This window comes from Vicia villosa, linkage group LG3, assembly GCF_029867415.1.
Source record: "Vicia villosa cultivar HV-30 ecotype Madison, WI linkage group LG3, Vvil1.0, whole genome shotgun sequence".
NCBI classification, from domain to species: Eukaryota; Viridiplantae; Streptophyta; class Magnoliopsida; order Fabales; family Fabaceae; genus Vicia; species Vicia villosa.
This window is the reverse complement of record NC_081182.1, coordinates 51,594,603-51,607,541: the sequence shown is the minus strand read 5'-3', so window position 1 is coordinate 51,607,541 and position 12,939 is coordinate 51,594,603. Positions and strand designations below refer to the sequence as shown.

At 31.0% G+C, this 12,939-nt stretch overlaps 2 protein-coding genes across 2 annotated transcripts; one reads left to right on the top strand and one right to left on the bottom strand.

Moving 5' to 3' along the window:
* Positions 1-4,622: 4,622 nt before the first annotated feature.
* On the bottom strand, positions 4,623-5,450 carry LOC131658037 (uncharacterized). The gene has a single exon (XM_058927374.1). It carries the CDS (start codon positions 5,448-5,450, stop codon positions 4,623-4,625), a length of 828 nt encoding a protein of 275 aa, XP_058783357.1.
* A 1,454-nt stretch (positions 5,451-6,904) lies between these two features.
* LOC131658036 (uncharacterized) lies at positions 6,905-7,987 on the top strand. The gene is made up of 2 exons (XM_058927373.1): positions 6,905-7,553; positions 7,638-7,987. Exons 1-2 carry the CDS (start codon positions 6,905-6,907, stop codon positions 7,985-7,987), a joined length of 999 nt encoding a protein of 332 aa, XP_058783356.1.
* The last annotated feature ends 4,952 nt before the right edge of the window (positions 7,988-12,939 follow it).

Sequence of the window (12,939 nt, the reverse complement as noted above, 5' to 3'; positions counted from 1 at the left end):
AGAGCAAGAACTGATTGGAAAGGAAGTGGAATTAATCGATAAGGAAATAGAAATTATAAAATCTCAACTTAGAATAAAGAATCCACTTGAATAAATTAAATTAAAAGAACCTAAGAAATGGTATGCAGTATTTAACGGACCATTTCCAGGAATTTATGATGAATGGTATAAAGCAGCCTCTCATTGTACAAAAATCTCAGGAGTTACTTATAAAGGGTATGCCACCAAAGAAGAAGCTGAAAAAGCAATGAATGATCATAGAGAATCAGAAAAATCAAGAAAAAAGATTTATCTTGGCCCAAGAACTTTTTCAGAAACAACAAAGAATAATGCACCAGAAAGAACATCCATGAAAATCTTAGGAAGAATCCCTTATTCCCTGGATAATTTGCCAATTATGTCTCGAAAAGAGCATGAAAATTAGGTTAAATTCTCTAAAGAAAAATTTAAGGAGAATTTAGAAAGACTTACTTACTGGACCGAGAAAGAAAATACTAATTGTTTCTATATGGTGGATAGAAAGCTTTTTGGAGTAAAAGCTATAATTACCCCAGGAGCATCCCAGTTACTAACATTTAATATGTTCCAATTTGGACTCATTGAATGCCTTTACTTAAGTAAAAATCTGGAAGAAATTAATCTTTTCCCATATAATTTTAAAGAATCAGTCCAGAATTTTAAAAAGAATATTGCTGGAGAAAGAAATGTTTATTTAAAATTTTATTCAGCCTATCCGGATTTTACAATGAATCAACCAGCCAAGCATTTTGTCTTCATTGGAGTAAGTAATAATCAATTTCCTTTAAGAGATGACTCCAAAGAAGAAATGTATGATGATGATTACTTAAATATAATTTTATCTAATCAATTTTCAAGCATATTCTTTCAATGTCAAGCTATTGGAAAGAATTCATGTGTGAAAGTATTGTACAAAGCACCTAATCTCCTACTACTAAGCAAGACAAGTGGAAAAGAACTAAAGGATAGAGACATACATCTATTGACATCTTTTGAGCTACCATTCTATGTATTTAATAAGGAGACAATGAATTATAAGCCATGTGTACTTAAGGAGTTATGTTCAAGTATAAAAAAGAGTGAAAATCATGCATGTGAAAGATGTTTTCAAGAGAAAGATGTCGTGGAAGTGACCAAGTTTCTAGAAAAGTTCATGTGTCTTAAGGATGAGGACAAGGAGGAAGCAATAATAGAGTCATGAAGATGAGGATAAGGGAAAGTAATAATAGAGTCATGAAGTAGATAAAAAGTAAAGTCATTTGTCATGTAGTGTTTAAGTGTCTTAAATAAGTAGTACTATAAATGAATAGTACTATGCATTATTGTGAATAGAAAATAATATTATAATGTGTGTTTAGGGCTATCAATAAGTGCTTCTACAATGGGAAGAGGCAAGTTGTAGAAAACAACCCTTTGTGTAAGTTTCTCTTTAGAAACATATGCTAATCCTTTAGGATTTAGCTTGGCACCTTTTGTGTGCATTGTTGTAACATAAACTTATATCAGTAAAATCATGTTTCTACTTATTCAAGAATCATTCAATTAAATTACACAACATATATATATATCTATTAATCAACTATCTCACATAAACTAACGGAAGCAGCGGTGAACCAAAATTTCAGAAGAAATCATGATCAGGTATAATTTCTTTATTTACTTACTTTTATTAAGTGTTATAATTTTCTTACATGTCTAGCATAACAAAAATGGAAAAAGAAATAGTAAATGATATAGAACATTTACATATTACTAAAGAAGATGGAAATTACGAAGGAAGTATTTTAATAGATCCAACCTTATTTCAAAAAATACATAAGGAAGACTTAGATTTAACTAAGGATGCAAATATGAAGGAAAAAGATAGAATTGGAGGAATAATGAAAAGATTTAACCAAAAGAATAATATTATATATTATGGTAAAATAATTAATAAAACACCAACTGATATAGCAAATGCCCAAGGACATACCTATATACAATTATTAAATAAAAAGAAACTCATGGAACTCAAGAAAAATATAAAGAAAGATGAACATAGAAATAAAATAGGATATATTCATATAGGAGCAGTGCAAGTATTAATCAAAGCAACTTTTCAAGAAGGAATAAATTCTCCAGTAGAACTAATATTAAAAGATGATAGAATTACAGACCCAGTAGATAAAATACTTGGAGTAGTAGAAGGAAATTTAGCTTATGGTAAACTAAAATTTGAAATACATCCAAATATTGGAATACCTTTAAATACTCGAAGATTAGAGCAAACTTTAACTCTTGAACACAAATTCCTTAGAGGAAATTTAATGAAATCAGGAGATAAAATATTTTCAATCACTTATTGTGTTAATTATGCATTAACTAATTCTCACCATAGTATTACCTTTAGAAATAATAATAGAATTGATATTCCAAGTCTTTTTGAAGATATAGGAAAAATTTATTATCCAAAGAAAAATGAAATAACTGAGCTAGGAACTTTTATGAATAAATCAAAGTTTTTAGAGTTAAGAAAAAATCAAATACCAAAACCAATTAGATTTTATGAACCTGAAAAAATTGAAGAAAGTGATATTGATAAATTTTCAAACCAAGTAAAGGACTTAACAACATATTTAAAAAATAGATTATAAACTTAAACAAAATGAGTATTGCTGAATTTAGTATAAAAGAAAAAGAAATAGTTATAAAAATAAAAGAAATAGATATAACTTATTTTGATAATATTGAAAATAAAGAGAAAGATTTTTATGAAAAAATAAGATGTATTTGGAAATTTACTTTACCAAATGACCTAAAAACAAAAATATGTAAAGAATATGGGAAATTATGTGCACAAGCTATACTTTTTGAAAATGAAATTGATTATGCACTAGAAAGTGATATAAATTATATTTTATTAGTTGAAAGTTTTTATGATGATGAATTTATAATAGACTTAGCTTTAATAGAAAATGATGAAATTTGGGACTATTTTGATGATGATTAAGCTAATAAAAATAAATTATAAAATTATTTCAATAAATAATGAGGTATCATTTTTGGTATCAGAGCACTAAGATTCAAATTAATTAAATTTTATATATATATATATATATATATATATATATATATATATATATATATATATATATATATATATATATATATATATATATATATATATATATATATATATATATATATATATATATATATTATTTTAAAACTAGAAAATGAGTATAGTTAATGAAAGATTACGAATTATAGAACTTAATAGTTTAATTAAAAGAACAAGAGGTCACATAAAAATATTATATGATAGACTAGATTATTATTTAATAATGGGAGTTGATGTTGAAATTGAAAGAATTACAAAACACCTTTTAGAATATGAAAATAAATTAGATTTTTACAAAGCAAGGTTAAAAGAATTAAATGAATATAAAAATACCCGTCACTGAGATTTGCGACCAAGGAATTAGAGACCAAAGTTAAAATTCGGTCAGTAAAAACCGTCACTATCATGACTTATTTTAGCTGTGGTAGGCCTCCCCTGATGATTACCAAATGTTAGAATTAGGTCAGTCTCAATGTGTAAAAGTGCAGGAATAGGAAATAAATATGTTAGTTACAATACCCTCTTTTTGCTAGATTGACTGGCCTGTGTAGGAATATCTGTTGTAGGCGCATCTTGTGTTGGAGCTTGTTGTGATGTTGTTACAGGAGATACAACAACTAGCTTCTTGTTTTTCTTGCAGGTCCTCTTAATGTGACCTAGGACAAAACAAATCTTGCATTTGTGGTTTGTATTTGTTCTTTGCCACTTTGTTTGACTTGCCTCATCAGGTTCTCTCCTGCGTAGTTTTTTGGGCCTCCCTGAGGCACGTTTGAACAATGGTGGCATGATAATAGGATGTGTTGTCTTAGGCCACTTGTTTTGCCCATTCAGAGGTGTTATGACCTCACTGTAACAATGTTCATAAGTGGTCCTAAGATAACATTTGTGTACATACTTAACTGGGTCATCAACTTTCCTAAGAATGGCTGCTACAACATGCCTACATGGTATCCCAATCAGTTCCCAATAGTTGCATGAACAACTATGTTTTTCTAGGTCCACTACAAAGCTATCAGTGAAAAGAACATGTGTTACTTAAAAATTTAACCTACCAGCATATGTTGTTGTCCAACTAGCACTTTTCTCTATTTCTCTATCTAGTCTCCTTAATGGTATGGTCATTATATACCCCTTATAAGCATTCACCTTTTCCCTAAGTGTTGCAAACATACCCATCAAATAGTTTCTGATCCACTTAAACATTGTAATAATGGGTTTGTCTCTTTGCAAAAGTATTGTAGCATTAAAGGATTCACTAAGATTATTCATTAACACATCACATTTTGAGTAGAAAGGAAAAGCATGCTTAAACCACTTGTTTTTGGGGATGGCCTGAAACCACTCATAAGCATCCACACTTGCTTCCTTAATCATGAACATCTTTGCCTCATGGGCCTCATAATAAGTTGCCTTAGCAGCAGCCATCATTAGATCCCTAAACAATGTTCCTCCACCAAACTTCTTTTTGAAGTTAGCATATAGATGCCTTAAGTGAGCATATAGCTTATTTATAGCATATAACAACCATCATTGGATCTCTTCCTACATCAATGAGCAGAACTCCAGCATACTTGTGCTTCAAGTGACATCCATCCAATCCAATGAAAGGTCTGCATGCTTTTTTTAATGCCATCTTAGTCCCATCAAAACACATATAACACCTCTCAAATCTTGGATTTAACCCTTCACCAGAACATGTTGTGTTGAGTTTGAATGTATTCCCTGGGGATGCCCTTCTTAACTCAGCACCATAAAACCAAAGGAGGTTGAATTGCTTACTAGAGTCACCTTCCACAATCTGTCTAGCAATCTGCCTTGCCTTGAGTGCCCTACAACCTGGGATTTCTGTTGCATATCTAAGCCTAACATCTGCTTCCACATCATTCAACTTCATCTTTGTGTTGTTCTTCAACCCATTCACAATTACCTTAGCCACCCAATCAGCTTTAGCACTTTTATTAAAGAATTGTCTTCCACACTTGTGCTTAGAATACAAGGTTTTAATCCTAAAAGTAGTGGATGTTAGGACTCTACTACATAGCACAGTATAGTCACACTTCTCCCTATCCTTACATACAACCCTACATCTATTGGCATCATTCTTTTCAAACTTTACTTCCCTCCCATTAAGAACATTGTGCTCTAGTATAGCATCTTTAAACTGTCTAAGTGAACGAAACTCCATTCCAACTTTAAAAACAAAATCTTTACTGAAAGCATCCTCTACATTGAACCTTATAACACATGGCCTATCATCACCACTTTCATCATTAGCTCCACTATCCAATTCATATGTCATGTATTCCTCCTCAATTACATGTGCCTTGCCCATCTCTTCTGTAATAAATATGTTATTGTCTGGTTCATTAGGGACAACATTGTTTGTAACAGGTGGACTCCTAATTTAACTAGTAACACCTACACCAACTACTTCCTCAAAGTCATCTTCAAACCCATTCATCCTTTCTTCCTCACTGTCATCAAAGTGTACATCCTTGATAGACTCATCACTTGAATCTCCACTGCATTCACATAATGGTTCTTTCTCTGATGCACAAGACTTACCCTTCCCTTTTTGCCTAAGAAAGTCCATAAAAGTCAGTTCTCCTTCATCTGGTTTTGGCTCACAATATATCTCTACTTCAGTTTTATGACCAACAACATAAGCAGCCAACTCAGTAGAATCTCCATCGTCTCTGAATGGTTTTAAACCAGCTTCAAACGATCCTTCTTCATGTTTCTACCACATCTTAACCATCTTAAAATCAAACTCAGGGTCGATACTTTTCACTAAATCACATGCTTCAAAGAAAGACCAATAGTCAACATCTTGACCACTAAAAGAATACACTTCCCCACCATCATATTTCAGTTCAGGGTCTTTTACAAACTTGCCCCTTGTGTAGAAAATTACTTTAAACTTATACATTTCTTGTACATTTAACAGACACAGACTTAATACAATTTCTAATTAGGGCAACACAAAACGACAACAAAATCCAAATGCTGTACTCAATAGATACGATATAATATTCAAAATCTCTGTCCTATAGTAGTTAATGTTTGTTTAACAACCACTATCATTAGAAAATAACAAGAAAATGAAAAAAGAGGAACCACGCACATACCTGGTCCACGCACAGTCGAAGGTACAAAACAAAGACAACTAAGCTTCGTTTTGGTATCACAAGATGCTTCGTTTTAGGACCACAAAGATGCTTCGTGTTTGGGATGTTGGGACCACAATGTTGGAATATGATACTGATTCTAGGGTTTGCAGTTGAAAAGAGGAGAGCGTGAGTGAAAACAAAATGGGTGCATCTGTGGGTGAATATAATATGTATGAAAGGTTACCCTTATCGTTCCACGCTGGCGAATCAGAATAAAAAAATCCACGTATGCGTTACACGTCACCCACCGTTAGTGGAATATAACGGGAGGGACTAACCATGGGGACGAAAAATATCACAGGGACCAAAGTTCGAAGAAAATTTTTGTAGGGACTAAAACTAAAAAGTGCCATATTTACAGGGACTAAAAACTTATTTAACCCTATTTATTATATTTAAATATTATGTAGTTCTTGTTATATATCAACGACTATTGTAATAAGATGCAATGTTCTAGTATTTTTTATATTTAAATATTATTCAAACTAGCCTTTATTCTAACTAGCCTTATATATACTTTCATTCTTTTCTCACTCTTTCTATCATTTTTATATCACACTTCTCTCATCAGTCTCTCACTCTTCTATCATTTTTCTATCACCATTCTCTCACTTCAATGGATTCAAACAATTCAAACAACCTCAACAAACTTTTTTGGGAGGTGATTGAAGAAGAACTTATAGACAACACAGATGAAGAACTATTGTTGTCAATGCTCGAGAAGGAACGTCAATCTAGAAGTTCATCAAGGAGAAAAAGAAGATCAGTGATAGATCGGAATCATGAAGAATGGCATATACGATTATTCAACGACTACTTCTCAGAAAATCCAGTATACACGGATGCCCAATTCCGTAGAAGGTTCAGAATGCATAGGCATTTGTTTCTTCGAATTGTAGAAGCCCTTGGAAATCATGATGAATATTTTCAAATGAGGGTCGATGCAACTGGTAAAATGGGTCTTTCACCATTGCAAATGTGCACTTCTGCTATTCGTATGTTGGCATATGGATCTTCCGCTGACATTGTAGACGAATATGTTCGAATTGGTGAAAGCACTGCAATTGAGTGCTTAGAGAGATTTGTAAGGGATGTGAATGAGGTATTTGGGGCCGAGTATTTAAGAAGGCCTAATAACAATGATGTTGAACATCTTTTACAAATGGGGGAGTCACGTGGATTTCCAGGCATGCTAGGTTCCATTGATTGTATGCATTGGGAATGGAAGAATTGTCCTGTTGCATGGAAAGGACAATTTTGTCGAGGTGATCATGGTAAACCTACGATCATGCTTGAAGAAGTGGCATCACAAGACTTATGAATTTGGCATGCATTTTTTGGTATTGCAGGTTCAAATAATGACATTAATGTGCTAAACCAATCCAATGTGTTTAACGATATTTTGGAAGGACGTGCTGCTACTGTGCAATATACAATCAATGGGACTCCATATAACATGGGGTATTATTTAGCAGATGGTATATATCTTGAGTGGACTATATTTGTCAAGACCATTTCAATGTCGCAGGGAGAAAAGAGAAAACTATTTGCTCAACATCAAGAATCAGCTAGAAAGGATGTGGAGCGGAATTTGGAGTGCTCCAATCTCGATTTGCAATTATACGTGGCCCAGCGCGTGCCTGACATATGGAAACCCTCAAGCATACCATATATGCTTGCATCATATTGCACAATGTGATTGTTGATGACGAACGACACACATATGGAGGTGATTTTGATTACTCTTATGATAATATAGATGACACCTACTCTACAACGGAAACATTTAACGGTCCTCATCCGAATCTTGCAACAAGACTACAAAGAAGAGCAACTCTTCGTGAAAAGCAAGTTCATCGCAAACTTCAAGGAGATCTAATCGAGCATATTTGGGAAAGCTTTGGACATGAGGATGATGTAAATTAAACTTTCGTAATTCTATTATGTTATTTATTTTTATTGTTTTTAATTATATGTCATGTATTTGAGATTAATTTTAATTATCATTTTAAATTTTATGTTTAATTATCATTTTAATTGCATGTTGTTTATTTATTTTATATTAATTTAATTATCATTTATTTGAGATTAATTTTAATTATCATTTTAATTATATGTCATTTATTTATTTTATATTAATTTAAATTTAAATAATTTAAATAATTATTTTAAATTAAATAAAATTTAATATGAATAAAATATTAATATATATAATAAAATTTTGGGACCCAATATGGGTTCTTAAGAATTGCACTATTGAAGTCAAAATTAAGTGAGTTGCTTTAAGATGATGTGACTTAATAGGTCCCACAAAAAACCCAAAAATGAGTTGCACCATTGAAGTTACTCTAAGGCTATGTACAATGGTTTGCATATTCAACACCCTTTTTTTTCACTTTTTATTCTCCACATCATCTTCTCTTTCTTCCATATAATAATTCAACACTCATTTAATTTTTACTTACTACAATGGTTTTGTTTGATAAAATTCAACACCCAATCCCACCAATTTAAACAATCACAACAACCAATAAAATTTTGCAAAGTAATATACGTGGGCCCACACTTTCTCATTCAACATGTTGAATGTTTTCAACACATATTAATCCACATCACTTTCAACTCTTTATTCAACACCTCATTGCACCTATTTAACTATTGAATAATTTTTTGAACACCCGATTGTAAATGGTCTAGCGGATATTTACATATATTTTAGAGTTTTGCTATGTTTACCGTGTCTTTCTACACTACACCCAATGTATTTTACATCATATAGATACATTTATTTTAGTGCCGCACAGTTGTCAAAGAAAAAAAATTACACCGTATAGACATTTATTTTAGTGCTGCACAATTGTCTAAAGTAAAAAAAAAAAACTATTAAAAAATTGATGAATATATACATAATACATATTGTCTAAACGTACGATGTAAGTATACAATCTAGTGTCAAAATAACCTTTCTCTTTTAAATAATATATATGCAATGATGTGATAGAGTATCATATATTTTGAAAATTCTATGAAATTTCTCATACTTAATCTACTTAATTAAAAATTTAAATTTAAGGGCTGAATTGAGTTAATTTGTATCCTCTAAATAACGAATAAAATTGTACGTATATTAAGTTTAACATATAAATATCAACAAATAAATATCATATAAATTGTAGAGGTGAGGGTATTTATTGTGGGTAGAAAGTAAAATTTTCATAGGTATGAACTTAACAGAACCCAATGATAAAAGCCCAATCAAAAATAGCGTAAGTCCAATAGTAATATAGATTTTTTTTTTTTGAATTTTATCCTACTACTTCTGCAGTTTCACTTTACACCCTCCCAATTCTGTGCTTTTACTAAAATACTCTTTGTGATTTTTTATGTTTTTGAGATTTTTGAAAAATTTGAGAGTTTTTTTTTATTTTTAAAGATTTTTAGAGAATTCCAAGAATTTTTATTAGGGTGGCAAAACGAACTGTCTGCCCTGTCTTTAGTCCGTAAAATAATAGACACGTGGTCAATCCCACCAAATGAAATTGTGCATAAAAATCTAACCAGCCCCGCCAATATGACGGCGGGTTTGCCCGCATATTTTATTTATTTATTTTAATAAATTAATAAGTTTTTTTTTTTTACATTCCAATTATATTTTTCACATATTTTTTTGGAATAATTTTTTAAGAAATTTGTCAAAGAACAAATATAATAACAAGAATTGATAGTTCCATGTTAAGCTTTTTAAAATGGAATGATTTTAACTATTGGTGATTTCAAATTTTGCTTTATAATTGTCAATATCAATGGTATTTTCAAATTCAAATATCCCTAACTTTATTGTGTTTATAAACAAAATAAATGGAATGGATTAGAGTGATGAAAACATCAAGAAGTAGTAATTTTAATAATATAATAATAATAAAAGTAGTATGCTTGCAAACTAAATTCCGCTTTAGAATATAAACCTATGTTACGGTATTGGAGTAGATTTAGTATTACCACAATTAGGGGTGGCAAAGCAGGCAGTCCGCCACACTCCGCCCGGCCCCGTCATATGCTTGCAAAAAAAAAGAGCGGGGCGAGCAAGCCCACAAATTGAAATGGGCATAAAAACCTAGCCTGCCCCGCCCGCCTATTTATTTTTTTAGTAGATTTTTTTACATTTTAATTAGATTTTTCACATAGTTTTTAAAACAATTTTTTATAAAGCATTTTTTAACAAATTTTACTTAAAAATATTGCATATATTCACAAATAAATGTATAAATAAAATTATCAAGAGTTAGAATTAGTAGAATTAGCTTAAAAAAGCGGATTTTGACGGAGCGACGGGTTTTGGCGGGTGACGGGTTTTGGTGGGGTGGGCTATGGCGAACGGTGAGCCTAAAATGTCAACCCAACCCACCATTTTTTGATTGGTACGCGGACCGGACCGGCGGGCCACGATCCGTTTTGCCACCCCTAACCACAACACTATTGTTTCGGTAAACAAGATCAAAACAGGACGACAACTATTACAAAACTGTTTACTAAAAAAATATGGCAATCGAAATCATGTAAATAGGAATACTAGGAAGTAAAAAGAACAGTCATGAATGATATACTTTCAAAATTATAAATATACACATATAATATAATTGAGAACTTATTTAAGTTTTGACTACACATGAAAGAAGAAATTAATATGATATAATTGTTAATTCCAAAATAAAATCATGCAAGGATAATGGCCCGCGGGCCGGCCTGGCGGGGTGCGCAGGACATTTTACGGGCCCAAGATCCAAACTCAATCTGTCACTTTTTGGCCTACGCGCAGACCGGTCCGATGGGTCACGACCACCCCTATCTTTTACTAGATTTTTGGAGGATCTATCCGTTTGTATCGGATTTTAGGGGAATCTCACGAGCTTTTACTTAAATTTTCAAAATTTACAAGATATACACTACCGAACCTTTTAAATACACCAAAGAATTTTTCAAATAGACAATGGAATTTTTAAAAATATCTGAGTTTTGACCTTTTTCAAAAAAATCAATGAGTTCCTCTCGGATTTTTCAAAAAAATTGAGTTGTTATCGGATTTTTTTTTTAAAATCTATGAGTTCTTATCGATTGTTTTTCAATTTTTTTTTTATAAAAATATGATATAGTACGAGCTTTTTTGAAAAATACGGATGTTAATTTTCAATTTTTTTTATCTATTGGAAATGAAATATCAAATTTTTTTCAAAAGAATTTGGATATTTTTAAAACATATCAGATTTATTAAAAAATCCAAAAACGTTAAATTTATTATACCCTCGAATTTTTCATTTAAATTTTTTGTTAAATTTTACCAAAATATTGTTATCATTATAAAAATATGGAAGTGTCAGTTGAAATTACAGAAGGTGGCAGCATAAAATCTAGGATTTTTATGTTCAAGCACAAGATGGTTTCGTTGGAAGTTCACTAGACTTTACACAACAATATTGTTTATAAATATAAACTTTAGAGACTTGTAAGAAAAAGTTAAATTTTTAAATTTAATAAATACTTAAAATATTTAATTTAATAATAAATTAACTATATTAATTACTCAATAAATTTAAAAATGATATTTTCTTACATATAGGTTTGGAGGGAATACTTACATACTTCTGCTATGTTAGTTTAGTATAACTTACAACTAGACTAGTAACTAATCTAATTATTTTCCTCCAAAACCCTTCAAAAATTTAAATAGACCTGAAATATATAAATCAATGAGAAGAACTAGTAACTAATCTAACTATTTCTGCAGTATAAATATAACACACAACTTACTGAAATTAGTGCTCTAAATTAAGCACATTAATTTGTATATATACTAGTTGGAGCTCTACCTAGTTCACACGTCAAGTGTTATGTTATTGAAAACAAAAGGTGAATATATCACGTTGGGTGCATGTAACATCTGACGCTCCAACTTCCAACCATTCGGTGCAGTTTGTTTGTTGTACTTGAGTTGAAGAACTTGCCTTCAAATTCAATTTTAGAGGAACCGTTATGTTTGGTGCTGTTCCAATTTTTCAACTTCACTATACTCTAAATAAATACTAGTACTTTGTCTTGGTCCTACAACTATAATGGCAGTAACTAAAAAGGAAGTGGGAACAGTATAAACAATACAAATATTTTTTTCTGTTATGTTTATGTTTTTTTAATTAGATTTGTGCTACAAAACCAGTAGAAAATAATATTGTGTCATTATCATGGAAAGTCAAGACACCAACTGTGACAAGCAATTGCTGTTTGTTATCACCTGTTTTAATTTCCTTTTGGTTAATATGTCGTTTTGGTTTTCTATATGTATCATTGCATGTAACCAACTTCCTTCGTGACCAACATTCAACTTCTGTTTGTTTGTTTCATAAGTTAACCAATCATTTCCTAATCACTCATTATTAAGCAATGTATCATTATTCAATTAATCTAAAAATATAATTTTTTTTCTTGTAAATAAGGATTTATTCATGTTTAAAAGATAGAGAGAACCTTTCATTTTGTGCTTATGTTTAAATGAATAGGTTGATTTGTTTAGCAAGCAATGGTATCTAGTATAACAATCTCTATGTGTTGCTTGTAATTGCCGATTTAGGTACCAATTACATCCTAATAGTTAGGCACTCC